This window comes from Monodelphis domestica, chromosome 6, assembly GCF_027887165.1.
Source record: "Monodelphis domestica isolate mMonDom1 chromosome 6, mMonDom1.pri, whole genome shotgun sequence".
NCBI classification, from domain to species: Eukaryota; Metazoa; Chordata; class Mammalia; order Didelphimorphia; family Didelphidae; genus Monodelphis; species Monodelphis domestica.
The window spans coordinates 8,834,273-8,860,299 of record NC_077232.1 but is presented as its reverse complement, the minus strand read 5'-3'; the positions used below and the strand labels follow the sequence as shown (position 1 = coordinate 8,860,299).

At 59.4% G+C, this 26,027-nt stretch overlaps 1 protein-coding gene across 32 annotated transcripts in view; it reads right to left on the bottom strand.

Annotated features, from left to right (window-relative positions):
- Window positions 1-26,027, bottom strand: part of NRXN2 (neurexin 2) — a 173,916-nt gene that overhangs the window by 123,240 nt on the left and 24,649 nt on the right. For 11 of the 32 annotated variants that reach the window (XM_056801461.1, XM_056801462.1, XM_056801448.1 and 8 more), the window contains exons 3-7: window positions 22,655-22,672; window positions 15,906-15,935; window positions 13,869-13,940; window positions 5,226-5,527; window positions 223-267 (exon numbers count right to left, since the gene is read on the bottom strand). In XM_056801461.1, coding sequence (XP_056657439.1) covers window positions 223-267; window positions 5,226-5,527; window positions 13,869-13,940; window positions 15,906-15,935; window positions 22,655-22,672 — 467 coding nt within the window. The remainder of the gene's footprint in view (window positions 1-222; window positions 268-5,225; window positions 5,528-13,868; window positions 13,941-15,905; window positions 15,936-22,654; window positions 22,673-26,027) is intronic. The other 21 variants (XM_056801456.1, XM_056801458.1, XM_056801469.1 and 18 more) reach the window with 9 other exon arrangements.

Genomic DNA, 26,027 nt, shown 5'->3' with positions numbered 1-26,027 from the left:
CCCGATTTCCATTTGACTTTGGGTCAAGAAGGGAAAGAAAGGCAAACAGAAGGAGGAGGGATAACGGAAAAGAGAGGGAAGCGAGATCCAAAGGTCGTCCAGAACCGATTGGAAGAGCAGAACAGAAACCAAAGAGGCCAAAAGGAACGCAAAGAAGGAGAACCGAACAGGTAAAAAAACCCACGGCAAACCAAACGAGAAGACAATTAGAGTGATATCTACCAGGTAATGCAGTTTGTTTACCATAGCGTGTCCAATCCCTGCGTGCTGCGCCGGAGGTATGGGGGTGGGGGAGGAGGGGGGGCACAAACAAAAAACAAACAACAAAAAAGAAAGAACGAAAGAAAAGAAAAATAAAATGACCAACCGTGAAACTCAAGAAAGGAGGAGAAATCTCTATCTCTCTACATTTGGTGGTTCGCTCAGGCCCTCCCACCCCAGGCTTCAGCTGGAAACTCTCCAGATTTAGACCAACTGAAGTTCTGATGGGGGCGAAAAGAAAACAAGGGGGGACTCGAACCCCTCACGGCCCCCTTTTGCTTCTTCCTTCCTTCCTTCCTTCCTTCCTTCCTTCCTTTCTGCCTCCCTCCACCCGCCGGCCATGGATCCCCCTTTTCATGCCCTCCATCCCCTCCCCCGGAGAGCCGTCTGCAGAGAAGGGGGAATAGGGAGAGATCTTGGTTAGTAGAGAAAGAAACAAGAAAAGAATCAGGACTGAGAACCAAAGACTTAAAAAATGGTCAACATTCCATAGATGAGACAGAAAAGGTTAGTTCGGTTTTCCGCCCCCAGCCCCCCGCCCCCCAGCCCCCCCCCCCCGGCCCGGCCGAGCCCCCCACACCAGGTCGTAAGCGTGTTAGTAACACACACAGGTCAGTAACGGGGTTGTCCGACAGAGGGGGGGAGGGGGAGGCAGGCCGGTTAAGAAGCAAACCTAACTATGCGGTATTAGTAAATCCGTCAGCTGAAATGTCACGGTGCGGGTTAGGAGTCGAGGAAGGGAAGGGAGAGGAGAGGATGTGAGAGGGGATGCGCTGTTGGTTGGGCAGCTGATTGGTGGGCTGGTGGGCTCGGTGGTCAGCCAGATGGCTTCCGGGCTCAAAGAGTGATTGGGGCGGCCAATGACTGGTTCTTGGACAATGAGTTGTCTGGTCAACGACCATCCAGCTGGCCGATGGGTTGTGGGTTGGCAGTTCAAGGTTGGCTCCTTGGAAACCAACTGGCTGGCAGGGATGTGAAAGTGGTTTATTTGGGGGTCCAGAGAATAATACCAAGCAGCCTAGTGGGCAAAGGGGAGTCTGCTCGTTCTGTGGGCAAGGCATGGGGGCAGGGATCCCAGGAGGCACAAGGGTCCCCCCAGCTCCTCTCATTTGGGGCCCGTCTCTTCACCAAGGACGGAAGAGGGGAGCGAATGCTCGTGAGAGGCAGGAAGAGGCTGTGTTCTCCAAGTACGCTGGGAAGGGGCCATTCTCCCAGCAATTTCCAATCACCCCAAGCCCCCCTCCCCCTCCCACGCTGCCCCCCCAGGAGCAGGTCTCATCTCCCTGCCCTCCCAGAGCCCCACCATTCCCCAGAGGTTCCCAGGATCCCCCCCAACCCATCTCCTCTCCCCCTTCTGGCCAGTAACCTCCCCGTGAAGAATGCCCGTCCCTCCTCCTCCTCGTCCTGCCGTCCAGCAGCCCATCCGATCGGCCCGCTGGCTGCCCAGGCTCCCCGCTCTCGGCCCCAGCCTGTCACTGTCACTCGCCCCTCGGGGTCCCCGGCAGAGGCCGGGCAGCTCTCCACACTCCTCTCTCTCTCCCGGCAGCCCCCCCCCCCGGCTCCCAGTGGGTCTGGATGGGCAGCCAAGGGCAGGAGGAGCAGGAGGCACCACGAGGGCAGCAGAGCCAAATGGGGCCTCTCCGGGGGAGGAGCGGCACCAGCGGGGCAGCAAGAGCAGACACGGGGCGCCTTCAGGAAGACGATGGCGAAGGCCCCCAGGGAAGGACCGGGGAGCCCCCGATATTCACCCCGAGAGGCCGGGGGGCATCATCCGAGGAGAGGAGACGCCGCGCCGCGGGCCAAGCCGGCCTTTGAGGGAGGACGACCATCCCCTGCTGGGCCAGAGCCGTCCTCCCAGGCCATCCCAGGGCCAGCGCGGGCCTGAGGGGCTGCCCAGAGAGCTCGCCCCAAGGAGGACCAGAAGAGGGCACCGGCGCCGGCCAAGGAAGCCAGAAGGGGGGCTCGGCTTGGAGCCTCGGTTTCCCCCGGTAAAGAGGGGCCTTGGCGGGCTCCGACACGGGTCAGGGACCAGAAGCCCTGGCAGAAGGCGCAGCTGCCGGGCAACACGGCTGGGCCGCAGCCTCGTGAGTGAGATTCCTTTGAGGGGGCCAAGGGGCCGCTGCCACCCCGGCCCCCACGCCAGCCGGGCATGCCGGAGAAGAGGGAGGGGGACGGAGGGAGAGAGCCGGAGAAGAGGCGGCAGACCCAGGGGCCGAGAGGGAGGCCCCAGGCGTCCAGCGGACGGACGGAGGGGCGGAGGGGAAGCCAGAGGAAGGCTGGGGCAGGCCAGGGCCGCCTCCTGCCCTGCTGGGGTCTCTGCTCCGCTGAGCTTCTGTCCTGGGGGAGGAAGACCAGGGCGAGACGCGGCGACCGGAGCGAGCTCTGCGCGCGCTCGTGGGTCACTTTACTATTGCCAAGCGCTCGGCCCATCGGACTCCAGCCGTGATCCCGAGGAGTGGAGCCGCGATCGCATCGCTCCTGTCCCCGCTGAACGGTCAGGAAAAGGGAGGCGATGCAGAAGAGGCGACTCGTCCCTTGTCTCTGTTGGGGCTCCTACAAAAGGGCGGCCCGGACACGGGGGTCCTTCACGTCCTTCTTGGAGTCAAGCCTGGCTCTTCCGGGGCCCGAGAGCGGTCAGGGCTGGGGGACTCGCCCAGGGTCACCCGGCTGGGAAGTGGAACCCGGGCCTGGCTTTCCAGCGGCCCCCTTCCTGGGTCTTGGGAGGGAGCGCCGGGAAGGCTGACTAGGGACGGGCCGAGGGCTCCCTGCCTTGCTCGCTCTTCCGGAGCTCTGAAAGGTTTGTGAGGCCCTTTGCAAACATTGCTCGTGCCCATTTTACAGGCGGGAACTCAAGGCCCACAGAGGAGAAGGCAGCTAAGACGTGCCTAAAGCCCTGATTTGAACCCGTCTGACTCGGAGCTCTGGCTCACTATTCACAGCACTGTCTGGCCCTCTACATGGGGAGACTGGCATGGAGGGCAAGCGCAGAGATGGGATTTGAACTCGGGTCTTCCTGGTTTGTCCTCCTCTCTGGTCAGGGCAGGGAGTGGGAAAGGCTGGCAAGAAGGAGCCCCCAGCGGGGCCTTGGCACCTGGGCTCTGGCTCCTGATGAAAGAAGGGCCCCTCCTTGGGGTCCCAGCGCTGCCCCCCAAGGCTGCCCTGCAGCGGGCAATGAATGGGGTGACATTTGGGAGGCCGAAGCGCCCTCCTAATCTGGCTCCAGCTAATGTAAAACGAGCTGCGCTGGGCCGCAGATTAAGCAGGGCTTGGAATAGGAACAGGCCCTGATAAACGGGGGGCTCCGGCTAATGTGAAAGAGCCCCTGTGCCATAAGAAGAGGCCCTAAATAAAGGGGGGGCTCCGGCTAATGTAAAAGAGCCCCTGGCCATAAGAAGAGGCCCTGATAAAAGGGGGGCTCCGGCTAATGTAAAAGAGCCCCTGGCCATAAGAAGAGGCCCTAAATAAAGGGGGGGCTCTGGCTAATGTAAAAGAGCTCCTGTGCCATAAGAAGGGACCCTGATAAAAGGGGGGCTCCGGCTAATGTAAAAGAGCCCCTGTGCCATAAGAAGAGGCCCTGATAAAAGGGGGGCTCCGGCTAATGTAAAAGAGCTCCTGTGCCATAAGAAGAGGCCTCGATAAATGGGGGGCTCCGGCTAATGTGAAAGAGCTCCTGTGCCATAAGAAGAGGCCTCGATAAATGGGGGGCTCCGGCTAATGTGAAAGAGCTCCTGTGCCATAAGAAGAGGCCCTAAATAAAGGGGGGGCCCCGGCTAATGTAAAAGAGCTCCTGTGCCATAAGAAGAGGCCTCGATAAATGGGGGGCTCCGGCTAATGTGAAAGAGCTCCTGTGCCATAAGAAGGGACCCTGATAAACGGGGGGCTCCGGCTAATGTGAAAGAGCTCCTGTGCCATAAGAAGAGGCCCCGATAAACGGGGGGCTCCGGCTAATGTGAAAGAGCTCCTGTGCCATAAGAAGAGGCCCCAATAAACGGGGGGCCCCGACTAATATAAAAGAGCTCCTGTGCCATAAGAAGAGGCCCTGATAAACGGGGGGCTCCGGCTAATGTAAAAGAGCTCCTGTGCCATAAGAAGAGGCCTTGATAAATGGGGGGCTCCGGCTAATGTAAAAGAGCTCCTGTGCCATAAGAAGGGACCCTGATAAACGGGGGGCTCCGGCTAATGTGAAAGAGCTCCTGTGCCATAAGAAGGGGCCCCGATAAACAGGGGGCTCCGGCCTGATGCACCTCTCAAGGCCCAGCTTCCCCCCTCCTCCCTCGTGCTGGCCGCCTCCTCAGGGAAGGAGAGTGTCTCTGGGTGGCTGTTGCTGCCGCCGCTTGGACTGAGCCAGCTCCGACCCCACTGGCTGCGCCAAGCGCTTGAGCAGGCGTCCTTGGAGCCGGCCAGCAGCTGGGACCGCTCAGCCCTGCGTGCCTCTCCTGGCCCGGAGCCGGGGGCCCGGCGGGAGGGGGCCGGGCAGACGTGGGCCCAGAAGAGCGTTCCAGGAGGGGCCGGGAGGGGGCCGGGATCAGGGGGCGAAGGAGGGATCCCCAAGCAGGGACTAAAGGATGCAGTGCCGGGACCTCGGACCAGGGCTGGCCCGGAGGCGGAGTAAGGCTCTTGGGGGGGGTCTGGGAGGAGGCAAAGAAAGCGGGGGGCCGGCACCCCGAGCACGGGCAGACCCCGAGAAGCAAGAAGTCCCAGGGGAGAGGAACGAAAGATGGAGGGGGGCCGCCCCTGGCCTGCAGGTGCTTTCTGGGCCCACCTTTGCAGGGCGGGATGGAGACGAGAAGGAGGCGCCTTCCAGAGGGCTCTTGAAGACTCTGCTGCCCCCGCATGCCAGACCCCGGCTCCCTGGCCCTGGCCCACCGGCAGCCTCCTCTCCTTCCTCGGCAGCCCGACCGACCCCCGTCGGTGCTCCTCTCGGCTGTCCCTCCCCGCCCCTCCGCCCCGCCTGGGCCCCCTACCTGGCGCAGGTTGCGGGTGACCCGGACGTCGTGCCAGGCGTTGTCGTTGAACTTGCCGTTGACGGGCTCCACCAGGGCCTCGAAGGCGCCGGATCCGAGGTTGATGACGAGCCAGACGGCGCCGGACTTGAGCGACAGGTTCACGTAGTCGGCCGACTTGCCCGTGTGCAGCATGAGGCCGTTCCGCTGCAGGGTGCGGAAGGCCAGCGTGATCTCGTCCGTGCTGCTCTGGATCGGGTTGTGAGACAGGTCGTAGCAGAAAAACTCGTTGCCTTTGAAGGTGGCCACAAACTCCTCCTTCCCTACAGAGAGGGGGCCACGGTGAGCTCGAGGCGGCCCATCTCGAGCCCGGGCCGTCTGCCTGGACCAGAACCCCCTCCCGACTCCGCTCTCCTCTAGGAGCGCCCTTCCTAATGACGGGGAGCTCACTACCGGCCCCTTCCACCACCGGGAGCTTTTCCTTCTCGATCCACTCAGGAACTTCTCATCGCTACAAGTTCGGGCCTCACGCTTTCCTCCTCGGCCCCAGACCTCCCCGTTCCCACCTAGAACTCTGGGAGCCTTCTCAGGGGCTCCATGACCATCCCTCCTGGCCTCCAGCTCCTCCATCCCAGGGCTCGGCCTCCCCACCTCCGAGGGGCACGAGACTCTGCCTGGCTCTTCCCTTGTGCACCGGACACGGGTCTGGTTCCGTGGATCCCCGCCAGAAGGTGGAGAAGCCCAGGGACGCCGTCGCTGCGCCTGCTGGCACTCTGCACCGGGCCAGTGTCAGAGATAGAAAGGGCCAGAGCTGCCCCAGCAGCAACCTGGGAACCTAAAGGATGCTGGGAGGAGCCCAGAACCCCGGATGGCAGGCTGGGAAGGGCCTCTGAACATAAAGCGCAGGCGTGCGAAGCCAAAGGGACCATAGAGCAGAGGCTACGGAAGGTCAGGGCTAGGAGGAAGCAGTTCAATTCCTTCATTTAAAGGGGGGCAGCGAGGTGGCTCAGTAAAGCACCAGGCCTAGAAATGGGAGGTTCTGGGTTCAAATGTGGCTGCAGCTGGCAAGTCACTAAGTCCCCATTGCCTAGCCCCTACCACTCCTCTGCCTTGGAACCAATATGCAGTGCTGATGCTAAGATGGGAGGTGAGAGTTAAAAAGAAAAAGTAAGAAGAGGAGGGCCGCGAGATGTAGAGTGGATACACGGGGGGGGGGGGGGGGGGGTAGAGTCAGGAAGATTCATCCTCCCGAGTTCAAACCTGGCCTCAGACACTTGCTGTGTGACCTTGGGCAAGTCACTTCACCCTGTAGGCCTCTAAAAATAGGAAGAAGGGAAGGAAACCAAGAACCAGAGAGAGAAGCTAAGAGGAGAATAAGGCTGTGGCAGGAGAGAGGGAAGCGAGAGGGAAATCTCTCCTCCTGGCCTGGCACGGATTCCTGGGAGACCAGGATCTGGGGCGTCATCTCCCCAGTCCTGCAATCAGACACACAGCACCGAGGGAGGGGTGCAGAGGAGGGAGAAGGATCCCCAGGACACTCGCTCCCAAGGCCTGGAAGCTGGCCAGACCATCAGGAAGGGAGCAGCAGGGAGGAGGGAGAGCATGAGCAAGGGCATCCGTTGGGAGGCAGTGTGGTCCAGCAGGGCTCCTCTCTCACCGCTGCCATGAACTGCACAACTGTCCTATGCCTTTGGTCAGTCGCTTAAGCACTCTATGCCTCAGTTTCCTCATCTGTAAAAGGAGGCCACAAGCCTTAGACTGCTTCCCTTATGGGGTTGTGGAGAGGCTCAGAGGAGATGGGGGGTGTCTCACAAAGCCTGTCCCCAGTCGATCAATTTATTAAGGCCCCCCAATGTGCCAAGGGCTGGGCTAGGGGTAGGCGGTACAAAACCAAGAACGGGCCCGCGGCTGCCCTGGAGGAGCTCACGGATCATCAGGGGACACAGCATGTACCCAGAGAAGCTATAAAAATGATGGCCAGCTTGAGGGTTTGCAAAGCGTCTTCCCCACTGGAGCCTCACCACTCGGGGAGGTCAGCGCTCTGACCACCCCCGGGTGGGCCCCGAGGGAGCCGAGGCCCAGAGGCACAAGCGAGGGGTGACTGAGGCAGGACTCGACCTCGGGTCTTCCTGACTCCATGTCCTCAGTGGGGGTGAGCCGCTGCACCACGGAGCCCAAGAACTACAAAGCCGGGGGAGAGGGGGAGCCTGGCATCTGAGGGCATCAGAGAAGGCTTCTCGTAGGAGACGGCACTTGGAAGAAGCTTCGGGGGGGGAATGAGGGAGGGAATACGGCAGAGACGGCCACGTGACACCGCGAGGGGCACAAGCAGGCTCCATCCCTACAGACCACTTCTACGTGCCCAACACCAAGAAGGCAGACGCGCAGCGCTTTGGGCAGGAGGGGCTCTCCGGGTACTGTGAATGCCCACATCAGGAATCACCCTGGAGGGAGGCAGCAGCAGGTGCCTGAACCGTGCCTGGTCCGCTGGCAGGCGTAGCCGCCTGGGGCCTGTCTCCCCTCTAAAACGCGGGGTAGGACTCGCCGGTCTGTGAGCCCCAGACCCAGGATTCTGTATTCTGGTGGTGCCCACAGCCCCTGCCAACCTCTCCTGATCTTTGCCCACTCACTACCCCCCCAGTTGGGCACGCTGCCCACGGCCTCTGTCCTCGTGGCTTCCCGGATGCCAAGGCGCCAGCTGCCACCCCAGGGGCTGGCACAGGCACCCACTGCAGCTGGCAGAGCCTAGTTCCCTGGGGTTCTGGGGTGAGGGAGGTGGGGATCTGGTTTTCCTAAGAGGTGCCTCCTCAGAGCTCTGGTGGAGATCCAGGACGAAGGAGGCGGGAGGGAGGCAGAAGATGAAGGGAAAGGAGGAAGAGGAAGAGCAGGGAAGGAAGGAGGGGGGACCCGACAGCACACGGGAGAGGAAGAAGGCAAGGAAAGGAGGGCAGAGAGCAGAAGGGGGGCAGGCTGCGAGAGAGCAGCAGAGGGGAAAGAGGATTGGATGGGAAAGGGGGACAAGGGCCTCCAGGGACACAAGGGCTGGGGATCTCGCAGGGCCTCCTCGTTTCCATAGCAACCTGGGCACCTGTCCCCCGCCACTGGCAAAAGGAAGGAAGCACGGAGGGCTGAGGGGCAGGACGATGACCCAGGGATGCCCAAGTCTCTGCTCCCCCAAGGGAAGGAGTTGGAAAGGGGAGGGGGCAGAGATCAGATGGAAGAGGGCACAGAGGGCACAGACAGGGCTGAAACACAACCATCCATTGGGGGCTCTCAAGCCACACATTTCCCTGTTCTCCGTGGTCGCCAAAGACCCAGACGGAAAGAATCGGGGGATTCTGACCTGGCAGGGACCCCAGGGACCCCCAAAGCCCTTCTTCATTTCTCGAAAGGGAAATGACTTGCCCAGGGGGACCCAAAGGAACTCCAACCAGCTCCTGGGAAGGGAAATCAGGCTGTCCGAGTCCCCAGAAGCACTCGGGAAGGCAAAGAGCTGTAACAGCCTGACTCTGAGTCGAGTCTTGGGGGTCAGGATGGACGGTGGAAACCCCAAAGAGGAAGGTCAGAAAAGGATGCCTCGAGCCAGGAGGGGAAGGAGGAAGACCAAGAGAAACAGGATGTGAACGTGATGGGCAGCCAATGGGGGAGGGAGGGAAGCGGACTGGGTTCAGGGGGGCCCAGAAGGAGGGTGGCCTCATTTGGTGACCAACGGAGAGAGGAGAACTAAGGGTGTCACATTGATGTGGCAGCACTTGGCGCCTGAGGACTGAGGCTGGGGGGACAGAGAGAAGTGGGCGGCCAAGGGCACCAGCCTGCCCCCACTTTGGTAGTCAGCCACAAGAGGCTCAGGGCGGTCTAGAGGAGGTCGAGCGGAGACGCGGCACCCCTGGGCCCTCTGGGCGAGGCATGGCGAGAAGGGGCTCGCTGCCCCCCAAAAGCCAGCCTGGACTAGGAAGCCCCAAAGCACTCCCTTGTCCCCAAGACCACGCCTTGGGAGGGAGAACAAAAGATGCACAAGCCTTGGCTTCGGAGGGGACCCCGCTGGGGTTTTCTTGGCAAAGACCCTGGAGAGGTTTTAGCCATTTCCTTCTCCGGCTCATTTTACAGAGGAGGAAACTGAGGTAACCAAGTGAAGTGACTTGCCCAGAGTCCCACAGCAGGGAAGTGTCTGAAGCCAGATTTGAACTCAGGAAGAGGAGCCTTCCTGGCTCCACGACCAGCGGCCTGCCCCTTGCACCATCTGGGGGTCCAGAATCAGAAGGACCCGAGTTCAAATCCTAGCTCTGCCAGGAACCAGCTGGGAGGTCTTGGGCTGGTGGCTAAACCTCTTTGGGCCTCGCTTTCCTTGTCTGTGAGAAAATAAATAACCAATGAATGTGCTGATGGATGGATTGAATCGTTTTCCGTCCGTCTGTGCCCAACACCTCAGACCCAGGCGATGCTGACTGCGTGCTGACTGGGCCAAGGAAACCTTTCACCGCACAGATGAGCCAAGGGCTCGTAGGGGCCACGCCTTGTGATCTGCCCATTTTACAGATGAGGAAACAGAGGCCCAGGCAGGAGGTCACGCTGAGCGCAAACAGAGGCAGCATTTGAACCCAGGACCAGTGAGGCAGGCCTACGTGCTCTCGGGCGAAGGGCAGTGTTCTCTCCCCTCGAGGCTCCTTCCTAGACCTCTCGATGCCACCATTGCTTTGCCATGTGCCTGTGGTCTTATTGGGCAGCTCTCAGGACAAGGAGCCTCTGGGGAGAGAAGGTCTGTCCAGAAGGTCTGGTGCCAGGATTCCCTCCCCTGGGCCGGAGCCTCCACTGCCCGGTTCTCCTTTGTCTTGTGGCAGACGGTCCGGCTGGCTTTTAGCGCCTGGAGCCCCACCTTGGGGCCTTTGCACACTGTTCCTAGGCCTGGGATGGCCTCCCTGCCCCTCCTTCCCAGCGGGCCTCCTCCCCATCCTCCAAAGGGGTATCGAGGTGGGGCCTGGAGTCAGGAAAAGTGGACTCCAGATTGGGTTGCGCCCACTTACTAGCAGTGTGACCCTGCACAAGTCACTGCCCATTGACTGATTTGCTTCAGTTTCCCACTGAACCCCGCAGGAGTGAGAACTGGAACCCAGGGCCACTCTCCTCCCAGACCCAGGTGCCCCTCAGCGGCCTTCTTCGGGGGCCCCCACGGGAGCCCCCCAAGGGCAGCCCGAGCGGCTCCCCAGCTGGGCCCCCACCATCGGTGCCACAGCAGAAGAGCGCTCAGGGCTGAGCAGTGTGAGGAAGGACTCGGCTCGCCCAGGCTCACCCAGCAAGGAGGGGTCTGAGGCCAGATGGAGGCCCGGCGCTCCGTGCTCAGAACCTCACGGCCCTGGGGAGGCTCTGGCACCCTCGGGGTGTCTGCACGGGGAGGGAGGCCGGGGTCCTGGAGAAGAGAGGAGGGGAGGGGGGGAGGGAAGGGGAGAGGAGAGGAGAGGAGAGGAGAGGAGAGGAGAGGAGAGCAGAGGAGAGGAGAGGAGAGGAGAGGAGAGGAGAGGAGAGGAGAGGAGAGGAGAGGAGAGGAGAGGGGGGGAGGAGAGCAGAGGAGAGGAGAGGAGAGGAGAGGAGAGGAGAGGAGAGCAGAGCAGAGCAGAGGAGAGGAGAGGAGAGGAGAGGAGAGGAGAGGAGAGGAGAGGAGAGGGGGGGAGGAGAGCAGAGGAGAGGAGAGGAGAGGAGAGGAGAGGAGAGGAGAGGAGAGGAGAGGAGAGCAGAGCAGAGCAGAGCAGAGCAGAGGAGAGGAGAGCAGAGGAGAGCAGAGGAGAGGAGAGGAGAGGAGAGGAGAGGAGAGGAGAGGAGAGGAGAGGAGAGGAGAGGAGAGGAGAGGAGAGCAGAGGAGAGCAGAGGAGAGCAGAGCAGAGCAGAGGAGAGGAGAGGAGAGGAGAGGAGAGGAGAGGAGAGGAGAGGAGAGGAGAGCAGAGCAGAGCAGAGCAGAGCAGAGCAGAGCAGAGGAGAGGAGAGCAGAGGAGAGGAGAGCAGAGGAGAGCAGAGGAGAGGAGAGGAGAGGAGAGGAGAGCAGAGGAGAGGAGAGGAGAGGAGAGGAGAGGAGAGGAGAGGAGAGGAGAGGAGAGCAGAGGAGAGGAGAGGAGAGGAGAGGAGAGGAGAGGAGAGGAGAGCAGAGGAGAGGAGAGGAGAGGAGAGGAGAGCAGAGGAGAGGAGAGGAGAGGAGAGCAGAGCAGAGCAGAGCAGAGGAGAGGAGAGGAGAGGAGAGGAGAGGAGAGGAGAGGAGAGCAGAGCAGAGCAGAGGAGAGGAGAGGAGAGGAGAGGAGAGCAGAGCAGAGCAGAGCAGAGCAGAGGAGAGGAGAGGAGAGGAGAGGAGAGGAGAGGAGAGGAGAGGAGAGCAGAGGAGAGGAGAGGAGAGGAGAGGAGAGGAGAGGAGAGGAGAGGAGAGGAGAGGAGAGGAGAGGAGAGGAGAGGAGAGCAGAGCAGAGCAGAGCAGAGCAGAGCAGAGCAGAGCAGAGCAGAGGAGAGGAGAGGAGAGGAGAGGAGAGGAGAGGAGAGGAGAGGAGAGGAGAGGAGAGGAGAGGAGAGGAGAGGAGAGCAGAGCAGAGGAGAGCAGAGCAGAGCAGAGCAGAGGAGAGGAGAGGAGAGGAGAGGAGAGGAGAGGAGAGGAGAGGAGAGGAGAGGAGAGGAGAGGAGAGCAGAGGAGAGGAGAGGAGAGGAGAGGAGAGGAGAGGAGAGGAGAGGAGAGGAGAGGGGGGGAGGAGAGCAGAGGAGAGGAGAGGAGAGGAGAGCAGAGCAGATCAGAGGAGAGGAGAGGAGAGGAGAGGAGAGGGGGGGAGGAGAGCAGAGGAGAGGAGAGGAGAGGAGAGGAGAGGAGAGGAGAGGAGAGGAGAGCAGAGCAGAGCAGAGCAGAGCAGAGGAGAGGAGAGCAGAGGAGAGCAGAGGAGAGCAGAGGAGAGGAGAGGAGAGGAGAGGAGAGGAGAGGAGAGGAGAGGAGAGGAGAGGAGAGGAGAGGAGAGGAGAGGAGAGGAGAGGAGAGGAGAGGAGAGGAGAGCAGAGGAGAGGAGAGGAGAGGAGAGGAGATGGAGAGGAGAGGAGAGGAGAGGAGATGGAGAGGAGAGGAGAGGAGAGGAGAGGAGAGGAGAGGAGAGGAGAGGAGAGCAGAGCAGAGCAGAGCAGAGCAGAGCAGAGGAGAGGAGAGGAGAGGAGAGGAGAGGAGAGGAGAGGAGAGGAGAGGAGAGCAGAGGAGAGCAGAGGAGAGCAGAGGAGAGCAGAGGAGAGGAGAGGAGAGGAGAGGAGAGGAGAGCAGAGGAGAGCAGAGCAGAGCAGAGCAGAGGAGAGGAGAGGAGAGGAGAGGAGAGGAGAGGAGAGGAGAGGAGAGGAGAGGAGAGGAGAGGAGAGGAGAGCAGAGGAGAGCAGAGGAGAGCAGAGCAGAGCAGAGCAGAGGAGAGGAGAGGAGAGGAGAGGAGAGGAGAGCAGAGGAGAGCAGAGCAGAGCAGAGCAGAGCAGAGCAGAGGAGAGGAGAGGAGAGGAGAGGAGAGGAGAGGAGAGGAGAGGAGAGCAGAGGAGAGCAGAGGAGAGGAGAGGAGAGGAGAGGAGAGGAGAGGAGAGCAGAGGAGAGCAGAGCAGAGCAGAGCAGAGGAGAGGAGAGGAGAGGAGAGGAGAGGAGAGGAGAGGAGAGGAGAGGAGAGGAGAGGAGAGGAGAGGAGAGGAGAGGAGAGCAGAGGAGAGCAGAGCAGAGCAGAGCAGAGGAGAGGAGAGGAGAGGAGAGGAGAGGAGAGCAGAGGAGAGCAGAGCAGAGCAGAGCAGAGGAGAGGAGAGGAGAGGAGAGGAGAGGAGAGGAGAGGAGAGGAGAGGAGAGGAGAGGAAAGCAGAGGAGAGGAGAGCAGAGGAGAGGAGAGGAGAGGAGAGGAGAGGAGAGGAGAGGAGAGGAGAGGAGAGCAGAGCAGAGCAGAGCAGAGCAGAGGAGAGGAGAGGAGAGGAGAGCAGAGGAGAGGAGAGGAGAGGAGAGGAGAGGAGAGGAGAGGAGAGGAGAGCAGAGGAGAGCAGAGGAGAGGAGAGGAGAGGAGAGGACAGGAGAGGAGAGGAGAGGAGAGCAGAGGAGAGGAGAGGAGAGGAGAGGAGAGGAGAGGAGAGGAGAGGAGAGGAGAGGAGAGGAGAGCAGAGGAGAGGAGAGGAGAGCAGAGGAGAGGAGAGGAGAGGAGAGAGAGAGAGAGAGAGAGAGAGAGAGAGAGAGAGAGACAGAGACAGAGACAGAGACAGAGACAGAGACAGAGACAGAGAAAGGAGAGACAGACAGAGAGAGACAGAGAGAGAGGGAGGGAGAGAGGGAGGAAGAGAGAGAAGAGAGACAGAGAGACAGAGAGAGACAGACAAAGAGACAGGGAGAGAGAAAAAGAGAGAGACAGAGAGAGAGCAGAGCAGAGCAGAGAAGAGAGGAGAGGAGAGGAGGGGAGAGGAGGGGAGAGGAGGGGAGAGGAGGGGAGAGGAGGGGAGAGGAGGGGAGAGGAGGGGAGAGGAGGGGAGAGGAGGGGAGAGGAGGGGAGGGGAGAGGAGGGGAGAGGAGAGGAGGGGAGGGGAGAGGAGGGGAGGGGAGAGGAGGGGAGGGGAGAGGAGGGGAGGGGAGAGCTCCCCAGAAAAGGGGCAGCACTGAGTGGAAGGGGGAGGAGCCCCCGCGGTGACCAGGCAGGCGGATGAGTCACTGACCTTTCGTCGGTGGGTGCACGTCACTGGCTCCTCCTCGACCGGCCCCCCCCTCGGAGAACAGTAAGGACCCTACTGGAGAAGCAAAATGGGGGGTCAGGCACTGCGGGCTGCCGGCCTTCCTGCCCCCGGGGGGCCAAGGCAGCTTCAAGCGCCCCCTTCCCACGCGGCCGCAGTGCCAGGCCCTGCCTGGGCACTGCTACCCGGCACCGGCCTGCAGAAGGCCTGGTGCCCGGCCTCCACCCCTCTGTGCTTCCTCTGGCACATCCACCACGTGGCTCCCCATCCCTTCTTTCCCTTCGGGGGACCCTGGCTCCCCCACCCCCCTGCCAGGGGCCTCTCCCCCAAAGCGCCCTGACGAAGGCCCACAGGAGACTCCCGGAGCCCCCCTCCTCGCCGGCTGCTCAGCCCGGCCTCCCCCCTCCGCGTCTCCCGCTCTGAGCCATCCCAGGCCCAGCGCTGTGCCCGGCACACAGCAGGCACCTCAGAAACATTCCCTGACTGGTGGGGAGCCCCAGCCAGCTCTGGCGGGGCGCTGCCCATTGGGGCGCCTCCTCGCCAGCTCCCGGAGCCTGGGGCGCCTCTCCCCGCCCTCTACAGACACCCAGCTCAGCCTCCTGTGGAGGGCAGCGAGGACGGGCCTCGGCCTGATCTCTGCGGCCCTGGCGGGGACGGAGCCCCGACAGCCTAGCTGGGAGCGGAACCCCGAAACCCTCTGGCTGGCCCCGGCCCAAGCTGCCTTCCTCTGCTCTCTGCCCTGGGCTCTGCCTCGACTTCAGCCCGGCACCACCGGCCCAGGCGCCTCCTTTCCCTGCTCTGGCCTACAGCCCTCTGGGCACCCTTTCCCAGCCTCGAAGGGAGCAGCTTGCCCCGAGCCCCACTTGGGCTGATGAGGGAGGCCCGGACCCCAGCCCGCCCTCCGGGAGGGACAGCGGAGCCCGGACCCCAGCCCGCCCTCCAGGAGGGACAGCGGAGCCCGGACCCCGGCCCGCCCTCCGGGAGGGACAGCGGAGCCCGGACCCCAGCCCGCCCTCCAGGAGGGACAGCGGAGCCCGGACCCCGGCCCGCCCTCCGGGAGGGACAGCGACCCCGAGGAGAGGAGGGCAGAGCCAGGGCACCAGGATGCCTTCCCGGCTCTGGGAGCGGTCGGGAGGACAGGCAGCTGGGGACACCGCTGGACTCCGGAGGCCAGGGTTGCCTTCTGCCTGCTCCTCCTCTCGCCTCAGGCGGGGGCTGGCCAGTGGCCTCCCCAGGTCAGAGAACAGGAGGGACAGAGAGCTCCAGAGGCTTGGGCTGAGTCTCAACTCCACCACTAAGCAGAGTCCTGGGCCCTGGGCCAGGCACTTGGCTTCCCAGCTAGGGGAAGGGCCCTCAGTTTCCCCGTGTGTCAAACGAGGACGGCCATCCTTGTGCCCTTGCCTCGGGATGTTGGGGGAGGAGTCCAAAGCGGAGTGCAGGCAGGGACCTCAGAGGTCATCCTGTCCATCCCCCTGCCCCTACCCTTAGCCACAGAGGGACCCTACAAGGGAAAGGGGCCCCAGGAGGCAGGCGATGGGCAGGGCCCGGACTCCCCCTCCTCTTCTCGAATACAAGTCTTTCTCTCTTCAGTCGGGTTGAGGAACAAAAGAATGAACAGAAAAAGCAGGAGAGGAAAATAAATCACCATCACAAAGGGCAAAGGATGGGGGGGTGGCAGGGAGAAGAAACCACCAAAAAACCCAAAAAGAGAAACTGAGAGATGGCACCGGGCAGAGTGAAGGGAGGAAGGCAGGAAGGCGGGGTGACTGGAGACAGCGGCTGGAGGTGGAACATCTGCTGATGTCAGAAACCAAGGGGAGAGCAGGGGAGGCAGGGGAGGGGGAGGAAGAGGAGGAGGAAGAGCACAGACCAGACAAGCCCCCACCCCCAGCCCAGCCCCCAAAACAAAGAAGGGACAGACGGACGGACGGACAGACAGACGGGGGAGGGGGTGCCAGAACAAAATCGGGGGACTCGGGGGAGGGGGACAGATCCAAACCAAACCAAACCAAAACTTCATACCTTCACTGTTTAACGTCAGGTGAGCCGGACCTTGGAAAAGGGGAAGGAGAGAGAAAGAAAGAGGAGGAAAAAAACAAAAACAAAAACAAAAATAAGAAAGAAAAGAAAAAAGAGAGGAAGAAACAGAAAACACGAGTCATCAAAATCGGCCAGAGAGAAGGGGGTGAGCTGTAGCTGCCACAATTTAAAACCCTTTTAACTTGTGACAGGCATCGGCGGAGGGGACCCGATGCCAAGGGCAGGGGGAGGGAGGGAGAGACACAGGAGATGAGAGAGCCAGCTGGAGCCAGAATCAGAGACCCAGAGGCAGAGAGAAGCCAGGGAGAGACAGAGACAGAGACAGAGAGAGACAGAGAGAAGTCAGAGAGATACAGAGACAGAGACAGAGAGAAGTGAGGGAGAGACAGAGACAGAGAGAAGTCAGAGAGATCCAGAGACAGAGACAGAGAGAAGTGAGGGAGAGACAGAGAGAAGTCAGAGAGATCCAGAGACAGAGACAGAGAGAAGTGAGGGAGAGACAGAGAGAAGTCAGAGAGATACAGAGACAGAGACAGAGACAGACAGAGACAGAGAGAAGTGAGGGAGAGACAGAGAGAAGTCAGAGAGATACAGAGACAGAGACAGAGAGAAGTGAGGGAGAGACAGAGACAGAGACAAGTCAGAGATACAGAGACAGAGACAGAGAGAAGTGAGGGAGAGACAGAGAGAAGTCAGAGAGATCCAGAGACAGAGACAGAGAGAAGTGAGGGAGAGACAGAGACAGAGACAAGTCAGAGAGATCCAGAGACAGAGATAGACAGAGACAGAGACAAGTGAGGGAGAGACAGAGAGAAGTCAGAGAGATCCAGAGACAGAGACAGAGAGAAGACAGAGATCCAGAGACAGAGAGAGGCAGACAGAGAAAGACAGAGACAGAGAGAAGTGAGGGAGAGGCAGACAGAGAGACAGAGACAGAGAGAAGTGAGGGAGAGACAGAGAGAAGTCAGAGAGATCCAGAGACAGAGACAGACAGAGACAGAGAGAAGTGAGGGAGAGACAGAGAGAAGTCAGAGAGATCCAGAGACAGAGACAGACAGAAACAGAGAGAAGTGAGGGAGAGACAGAGAGAAGTCAGAGAGATCCAGAGACAGAGACAGACAGAGACAGAGAGAAGTGAGGGAGAGACAGAGAGAAGTCAGAGAGATCCAGAGACAGAGACAGAGAGAAGTGAGGGAGAGACAGAGACAGAGACAAGACAGAGAGATCCAGAGACAGAGAGAGGCAGACAGAGAAAGACAGAGACAAAGAGAAGTGAAGGAGAGGCAGACAGAGAGACAGAGAGAAGTCAGAGAAATCCAGAGGCAGAGAGAGACAGAGACAGAGAGAAGTCAGGGAGAGGCAGAGACAGAGAGAGACAGGTCAGAGAGATCCAGAGATATAGAGAAGTCAGAGAGAGAGAAGTCTGGGGGCTAGAGAAGGGTAGAGAGAGGGAGAGACCCAAGGCAGGGGACAGAATCAGACTATACGAGGGAGGGAGATTTGGAGACTTGGGTCAGAGAGAGGCAGAGACAGGCAGAGATGGAGAGAGAGACTGAGAGACAAAAAAGTCAGATCAGAGACACAGAGAGGAGGCAGAGGACTGAGAGGGGGCCAGGAGCGTCCAAAGGAGCAATGAGGCCGGGGCTGATCGCAGGGAGTGAGGGGGAAACAGGAGGGTTTGGTTTCTTTATTTCTTCTTGCCGAGGGGAGAAAAAAAAGGAAAAGGAAGAGAAGCTGGGGGGCAGGGGAGATGCTTTTTTCCTTTTTCTTTTTTTCTTTTTTTTTTCTTCCAAGTCGGACAGAAAAAAAAATGGTCAACGAGAAAAAACGATTCGGATGGAGGAGAAATTAAAACACACAGAGAAATCAAAAGCCACCTGGAGAGAGAGTGCGTCGTCCCCTGGGGCGGGGGCAGCCCCTCTCGCTTGGCCCGGCTCCCCCTGCCCTCCAGACTGTGGCCCCACAGGGCAGCTGGGCTCCCCGGATGCCAGGGGCCTGGATGCCTGGGTTCTTGGAGGAGCCTGGCCAGGGTAGCCTAGACGGGCCGGCGTCCACCCTAGGGAGACCTCAGGCCAGGAAGGGGAGGCCGCAGTGGTCTGGTCGGTCTTTCCCCTGGCAAGATTCTCTCTGGGGAGACCCCAAAAGCTACATCCTGGCTGTGGAGGGCCCTTTCCGGCTCCTTCCCCACTGGGGCATGGGCGGCCGTGAGGAGAACAGCTCAGCCCCCTGAGCCGGGCAGGCAGCACCCCGGGCCGTGCCGAGTGAGAACAGGGACCCCTCCCGGGGCCTGCCTAGTCTGAGCAGCCCCCCATCCCCACCCTTCGCCCCGTGGACCCTGCCCCCACCCCAGCCGCCCTGGCGTCTGGGCTGGAGATGTGGGAGGGGACTTTGCCAGCAGTGCCATGTTGCCCTTGGAAACCATCCCGGTTGCTGTGGCAATGAGCCGTCGGCCCGGGGGAGCTGGGGCCGGGACGGAGCTCGTCAAGGTTACAGAGCCCCAAGGGTTCCCGAGATGAGCGAGGCCCGAGATGCCCGGGCTGGGGGGGGGGGGCATGGGAGGGCACACCCAGCCCTTCCCGGCTCTCTGGGCCTGGCTTGCCTTTCCCGTCCTGGGCCTGCAGGGTGCAGGGAAGCCACGCAGCCCCCGCCTCATTCCTGGGCAGTCCTCTGGGCTCCTGAGAAGCCCAGCATCCCCAGAGCCCCAGCCGGGGAGGGCGGAGGGGGAGGAAGGAGGAGGGGAGACCAAGTTTGACCTCCAGAGAGCCCTGCTTCCTGGCCTGGCTGCCCCCAGCACCTAGCTGGTGCCCTCCCCCTCCGCTTCCCTGGAGCCATCCCAGAACCCAGGCGCCCGGACTCCCAGTTCAGGAGCTCGCCCCATCCCCTCAGCTGGCAGGCCGGGCAGCGGGCCGCAGGGCGGCTGGGCCAGAGCTAACACTCCTTCCCCCTCCCTGGACCCCGCTGCTGCCCAGCTCCTCCACAGTCTCATTAGCATGCGGTACTCTCCTCCCGTCGCCAAGGCAACTGGCTGCTCAGCTCCCTCAGGCGTGACGGCACCAGCCATCTTGGCGAAGGGGGGCCTGGGTCCCGTCTTCCCCCGGCCCCTGCCCAGCCCTGGCATGGCCCCCATTCCTTCTGATGATGCCCCCCAGAAGCACCCCCCGAAGTGGGCTCCTGCCCCTTCCCCAGAAGCCCCCGGGGCCCCTCCAAGCCTTCCCCCACCACTGGCACATACACACACACTGCCACCACCTCGACAGTGTTCCCAGGCATCCCCTTTTCCTTCCCTGCCTGGAAGCCACTGCTCTGCCTCTCCTGTCTTCTCCCTTCGCTACACTCGCCCAGGCAGCTGGCAGTGATGGATGGCATTCCTGGGGGGCTCGCCTGAAGCAAGCGGATAAGGTGCCCCGGCTGTGTCTGTCACCCCTCTGTGGAGAAGGGGAGGCAGAGGGGGAGGCTGGGGGGAGGACGTGCCCGTCTCCGGCGGGACTAGGGGTGCCCACGAAATCCCTGGGGCTCCTGGGAGCAGCAAGCAAGGGGAGATGGTGGCTCTGGTGGGGCCCCTGGAGCCTGGAGGGCAGAAGGGCTGCTCCCCAACGGGGGCTGAGTGGAGGGGTCCCGAGGAGGGCTAGAGAGGCACCAGGCACAGCCAGGCGGAGGCCCCAAATACACACTCACCCCCAGGATGTGAACACCCCAAAGGCGGGCAGCAGCCCAGAGACCCTGCAGCTGGCAGTGATGGATGGCATTCCTGGGGGTCTTGCCTGAAGCAAGCGCATAAGGTGCCCCCAGCTGTGTCTGTCACCCAATCTGGGGTGAGGCCAGCATGGAGGTGGAGGCTTGGGTACCTGGGAATGCACACACAGAGCCTGCTGCCTCTACCCTGACCCCAGTCCTGAGCCTGCCTATGTATGCAGCTTGGATGGGCAGCCCCTCCCCACCCCCCCCCACCCCCGGTTTGGGTCTCCCAGTGTGTGTGCGTCTGTCTGTCTGTCTGTCTGTCTTTGCCCGTCTCTAGCGCTCTCTCTGGATGTGTCTGTCTGTCTCTCCTTTTGACTTAAAAACTCCAGCCTGCTCTCCCATCCCCTCCTCCAGGCTGGGCGTCAGTGCTCCTTCTGCTCCCTCCTATGCCCTGCTTCTCTCTCTGCTTCCCTGGGCCTCTTCCTGTGTCTCCCTCGGTTTCTGCCCCTCTTCTCCCTCCCTGTCTTCTTTCTCCCCCTCTTTTCTCTTCTGTCTCCCCACCCCCATTCATCCATCACTGTCCCTCAAGCAAGCCTTTCTTCCAGCCCCTGCCACTTTCCCCTATCGGGCCACTTTCTCTCCACCCCCCCAAATCTTCCCCCCTCCTCCTCTCACCTCCCTTCCCTGCCCCACAACAGTCCAGGTCCCCTCCTCCCCTCTGGGCTTTCTCTCCTTCCCCCCTCCCTCCTCTCCTCTCCTCTCCTCTCCATCTCGCCTTTGTTCTGGAGGAGACATGACACCAAGAGCAAGTAAAAGTCATCCCAACACTAAATCTTATCTCCAGGACTCAGAAGGCCCTGTCCACCCAGACCCACCCAGACACTCACACATGGAGACGCGTGCTCGTGCACACACACACGCACACACACCACACGCACCCCTCCCTCCTTCCATCTCTCCTCCTCTGCCCCTCTTCCTGTCTGACTGTCTGTCTGTCTGTCTGCCTCCCTCCCCCCTGCTCTCTTCAGCTCCCCTCCCTCTCTCTCCTTCCCTTCTCTCTCTCCTCTCTCCCTCTCCTTTCTTTTTCTCTCTCCCTCTCTCTCTTTTCTTCTCTTGCTCCCTCTCTCCCTCCCTGTCCTTTTCTCTCTGTCTCTCTCCTTCTCTCTCTGCATCACTCTCTTCCCTTCTCTCTCTGTGTCTCTCTCCCTCTTTCTCTCCCTCCCTCTCTCCCATTCTCTCTCTCCTCTTTCTCCTTCTCTCTCTCCCTCTCTCTCTTTCCTTCTCTCTTCTCCCTTTCTCTTTCTCTCCTCTCTCCCATTCTCTCTTTCTCCTTCTCTCTCCATCCCTCTTTCTTCCCTTCTCTCTGTCTCTCTCTCCCTTTCTCTCCCTCCCTCTCTCCCATTCTCTCTATCCTTCTCTTTCTCCTCTCTCTCCCTCTCTCTCTCTCCTCTCTCCCATTCTCTGTCTCTCTCCTCTCTCTCCATCCCTCTCTCTCCCCTTCTCTCTCTGTCTCTCTCTCCCTCTCTCCCATTCTCTCTCCTTCTCTTTCTCCTTCTCTCTCTTCCCTTTCTCTCTCCCCAGTCTTTTTCTCTCGCTGGATCTGTCTATCACACTCACACATTCATCCAGGTGTTGCCCAGCCAGTCCCATAATGCCTTCCACCCAGATTCAGAGAGACACGCAGGCACAGATACATGCACACACACCCCAGAGATGTGGGCACTTACTGGAGAGCCATGCCCGCGCACACATGCAGGTACATGCACACGGACACCCTCTCCCCACGAGCACACAGCAAAGCTGCACACTCAGTCACTAGATACTTTGCTTTTCCCCTAACACATGTCTGTGGGTGGCAGCAGGGAGGCCCAGGGCCACCAGGCTCCGGGATGCCCCAATTCTCCTGTCCTGCTCCCTTCTCCCAGCTCTCTCCCTAGACTCTGGTCCTGAGGGCCCCCTGGGGTGCCCCAGGCCTCCATCCCCTGCAGCCCCCTCCCAGCCCGTCCAGCAGAGGCCAGCAGTCACCAGTTCCCTCCCCAGGATCCTTAGCAATGCCCCTCCAGCTCCCTCTCTCTCTATTCTAGCCCAGGAGAAAGAAGCAAATCAGAGACAGAAACAGCAAGAGGGAGAGACAGAGTAACGGAGACCAGCAGAGACTCATAAACAGACTATGGTGTAGGGAAAAGAGAATAGAGACTAGAGACAGAGACAAAGAGAGAGAGAGAGAACAAAGAGCAAAGGAGAGATGGGGAGAGAGACCGAGCAGAAAGCAGAGACAGAGGAAGTTGTTGGAGTCTGCCCCCGAAAGGAAAAGAGCAACCCACAGGCTCCTGGCCATGCCCTACCGGGACCCCAGGGAGGCAGCCAGACCACCTTTCCTAGCCCTAAAGCTAAGCTTCCCATAGGGGAGAGGGAGGAGCTGGGGAAAATAAGTGTGGAAGCCTTCATCCTGTCCACCTGACCTCAGAGCCCCGAAGCCCCTCACCCAACCCCCAGCTGAGTCTTCTCCCCGCCCCCCAAGTTCCCATCTCCTGCCAACCCAAAGAATATTTTATTGTCATGGAACAAGCCCCCCAAAGGACTCTGGCAGGCAGCAGGGCAGGGCAGGCTGGGACCCCATCTTCTCTCCCTGACTCCCCTCTCCCACCCTGCTTCTCCACCATCCCTCGTCCCCCCATCCCTGTAGGTAAGGGCCCTTCCCCACTGTCCTCCATCCCCCCTCTTCTCTCTGGGGCTCAGACGGCAGAGAGCAGCAAACCACATCCACACCCTCTCAGCAGCTCCCAATCCCACCTTTTCCTTCTTTCCATTTCCACTGTGTTGGTGGCAAGGGGGTCCTGAGAGCACCGGGCAGGGCTGGGCCCACACGTGCCAGGAAGAGGGAACCCAGGCATCCGGCTTCCCCAGCCTCAGTCCCTCACCAATTCGGTCACCTCCCAGATGGCTCGAGAGGATGTCTCTGGATGGCCAATGCCCACCCCACGCCCTGCCGCCTGCCACAGACACTAGAGCCTGAGGGGGAGCTTTTCAGGCAGGCCTGAGACCTCACTCACCTTCCATGGGCTGTTCCTCTGCAGGAAGACAAGGTTCATAGGAGAGAGGGAGAGAAAAGAGAGAGACAAAGGTTAGAGCTGGAAACGGGGCCCCAGGGAGACGGGACGGGGGTGCGAGGGAGGGTACAGAGGGACTGAGGGGGCTCCTGGGAATTCTGCTCGCCCCTACTAACCCCTGGCTGGCAAACAGCCCTCTGTTACCACCAGCAACTGGCCTGGAGTCTGGTGGAGACGGGAGAAGGCGTAGAATGTCAGGACAGTTGGGGGGACAGTGTGGATATGGGGGAAAGGGAGACCCTCACTCAGTCCACAGTGAGCACCTACTGGACTGGTTTGTGACCTGAACCTCGAATGGCCCTAGGGATGCTGAGGGATGAAGGGGGAAAAGTGAAGGGCAACCCAGGCATAAGGAACAGCCAGGGAAAGGCCCAGAGATGGGAGACAGGGCCATCTAGGAAGGACAACAAGAAAGCCATTTTGAAGTGTGGCAGGAGATAAAGCACTGGGCTTGGAATCAGGAAGACCTGAGTTCAAATCCAGCCTCAGGCACTTACTCTCTGGGTGACCCTGGGCAAGTCACTTCATTCTCTTTGCCTCAGTTTCCTCATCTGAAAAATGAGCTGGACAAAGAAATGGCAAACCGCTCCTGTGTCTTTGCCAAGAAAACCCCGAAGGGGATTAGGAAGAGTCAGACAGGACTGAACAACAACAAATGAGGGGAATCAATCCAGTAAGGATGGAAGGGGACAGATTGGGAAGAGTTTCTATTTGATCCTAGAAGGAGTCACTAGAATGTACTGTGAATCGGGAGGTGGCGCGATCAGATCACAATTTAAGAAAATCACTTTGGCGGAGGATGAATTCGAGGCAGGAAGGCCAAAAGACAGGATGGGGGGTTCAGAAGATGCTGAAATAATTGGGGGCAGAGATGTCGAGGGCCTGGGGGAGCAGCTGCATGAATGGAGAGAAGGGGACATCGGCAAGAAAATGGTGAAGGGAGAAACAAGAACATTGGACAATGGACTGGATATATGGAAGGTTAGTGTGAGTGTGGCGTCAAGAATGAGTTTGGGGCTGGGGGTGAGCTTGGGGGGTGGAGGGGACAGCTGGGTAGCTCAGTGGATGGAATCAGGCCCAGAGATGGGAGGTCCTGGATTCAAATCTGGCCTCAGACACATCCTAGCTGTGTGACCCTGGGCAAGTCCCTTCACTCCCATTGCCTAGCCCTGACTGCTCTTCTGCCTTGGAACCCATACACGGTATTGATTCCAAGATGGAAGATGAGGGTTTTAAATAAAAATAAAATAAAAAGAATGAGCTCTGGGCTGCGTCTGAGGAAATGGGAGGAGGAGGGGCCCAATGGGACTAATTGGGGGAATCTGGGAAAGGGGAGGGTTGGCAGAAGAAAATAACAGGTTCCATTTTGGACACATTGAGTTTGGATGTCGACGGGACAGCCAATTAGATGAGTCTGATCAGGGTTGGGAGCTCAGGACACACAAGGGCTCCTTTTGCTTAAACACTTTGGAAACCAGCACACTGAGAAGCCTCTAGGCAGTCCTCACGCGAGTGCGAATTAGCTTGACTGGCCCGTAGTCCCTGTGAAGTCGTTACCATTTGAATCCAGTGAAGAACTTTACATGAAGCCCTTGAATTTTGTCTTTTCTGCCCCAGTCTGTTAGGATCCCGTTGGGCCCTGACTCTGTGTCAGCCCTCCCATTGGCCTTGGGTCACCTGCAAGTTTCATAATCAGCCCTTTTATGTCTTTAGGCAAGTCTCTGATGAAAATGTGCAAGAGGGCAGGGAAAAGCACAGATTGCCGGAGACCTGCGTCCAAGTGGCCATCTAACCAAGGACTACTCTTGAGTCCAGACTCTCGACTGTTCCCAAATCCATCTAGGCGTGCCATTTTGTCTTTCACAGCTCTCCAACGTTTCCATGGGAACAGCAGGAGATACTTTTAGATATTTGCTAAAACACAGGTAACTCTATCTAGTGTATGTCAGAGGAGTTATGACACACTGATACATTGTTGGTGGAGCTGTGATTCTAGAAAGTGATTTGGAATAAATGTAAAGTGTTTCAAATGTCCATACTCTTTGCCTTAGAGATTCAACAGCAACACATATACCTCAAGGAGGTCAGTGACAAAAAGAAAGACTCTACGGACAACAAACTATTTCTAGCAGCATTGGTTTTGAGGTAGCAAAGAGGTGAAAACAAGTTTTGGTTCATGAACGTCATGGAATGATCCTGAGCAGTAACAAATGATGAATGTGACCAATACAGAAAAGACTGACATAATCTAGGGGTAGCCAAGTAGCTCAGTGGATATCGAGTTTGACCCAGAGGTTCTGGATTCAAATTTGACCTCAGACACTTCCTAACTGTGTGACCCTGGGCAAGTCCCTTCACCCTATTGGCCTCAGTTTCCTCATTTGTACAATGATCTGGAGAAGAAAACGGCAAGCCACAGTTGTATCTCTGCCAAGGAAACCCCAAATGGGGTCACGAAGAGTCGGAAACAACTGAAACGACGGAACCATGATGACGAAGGTCCCTCCAGAAGGGGCTCCTGCCCTGGCTGGAAACATGCTCTTTAAGGTCCCTGCCAGGGCCAAGGAATCCTGGGTCCCATGTCATCGGTATCCTCCCTCACAGAAGAACAAGAGCATCTTGAGGGCAGGAACAGTCTTGTTTTTCTCTTTGATCAATCAACAAGCATTCATCAGGTACAGGCTAGGCACAGTCCTAGGCCCTCAGGGAGCAAAGACAAAACCAGACTGTCCCTGCCTTCAAGAAGCTTCCATTCTTGGGGCAGCTGGGTGGCCCAGTGGATGGAGAGCCAGGCCTAGAGATGGGAGGTCCTGGGTTCAAATTTGGCCTCAGATACTTCCTCGCTGGGTGACCCTGGACAAGTCACTTCACCCCCATGGTCCAGCCCTGACTGCTCTTCTGCCTCAGAACCGATATGCGCTGTTGATTCTGAGCTGAAAGGTGAGAGTTTAAAAGAGAAAAAAGAAGGAAGATAAGACGCTTCTCTTCTCTGCAGAGGGCTGGCCCCAGAGCAATGGAATGGATGCTTGTTGAGCCACCAAGCATCCTCCCTCACAATGGCCCCAGGTGGCAGCGACTATAGTTATTACCCCCACTTTACAAGGGAGGAAACTGAGGCACAGAGAGATGAAGGGATTCCCGCTCCAGGCCACACAACTGGTAAACTTCACCCAAGTCCCCTGACTCCAGGACACAGTGCTAAATTCAATCGGGGGGAGGGGAGGGAGGAATAGAAAATGATTTTTGTAACCAAGGACTGTTTGAAATTGACCAAATAAAAAATAGTGTCAAAATAAATAAATAAATGAAAATCAAT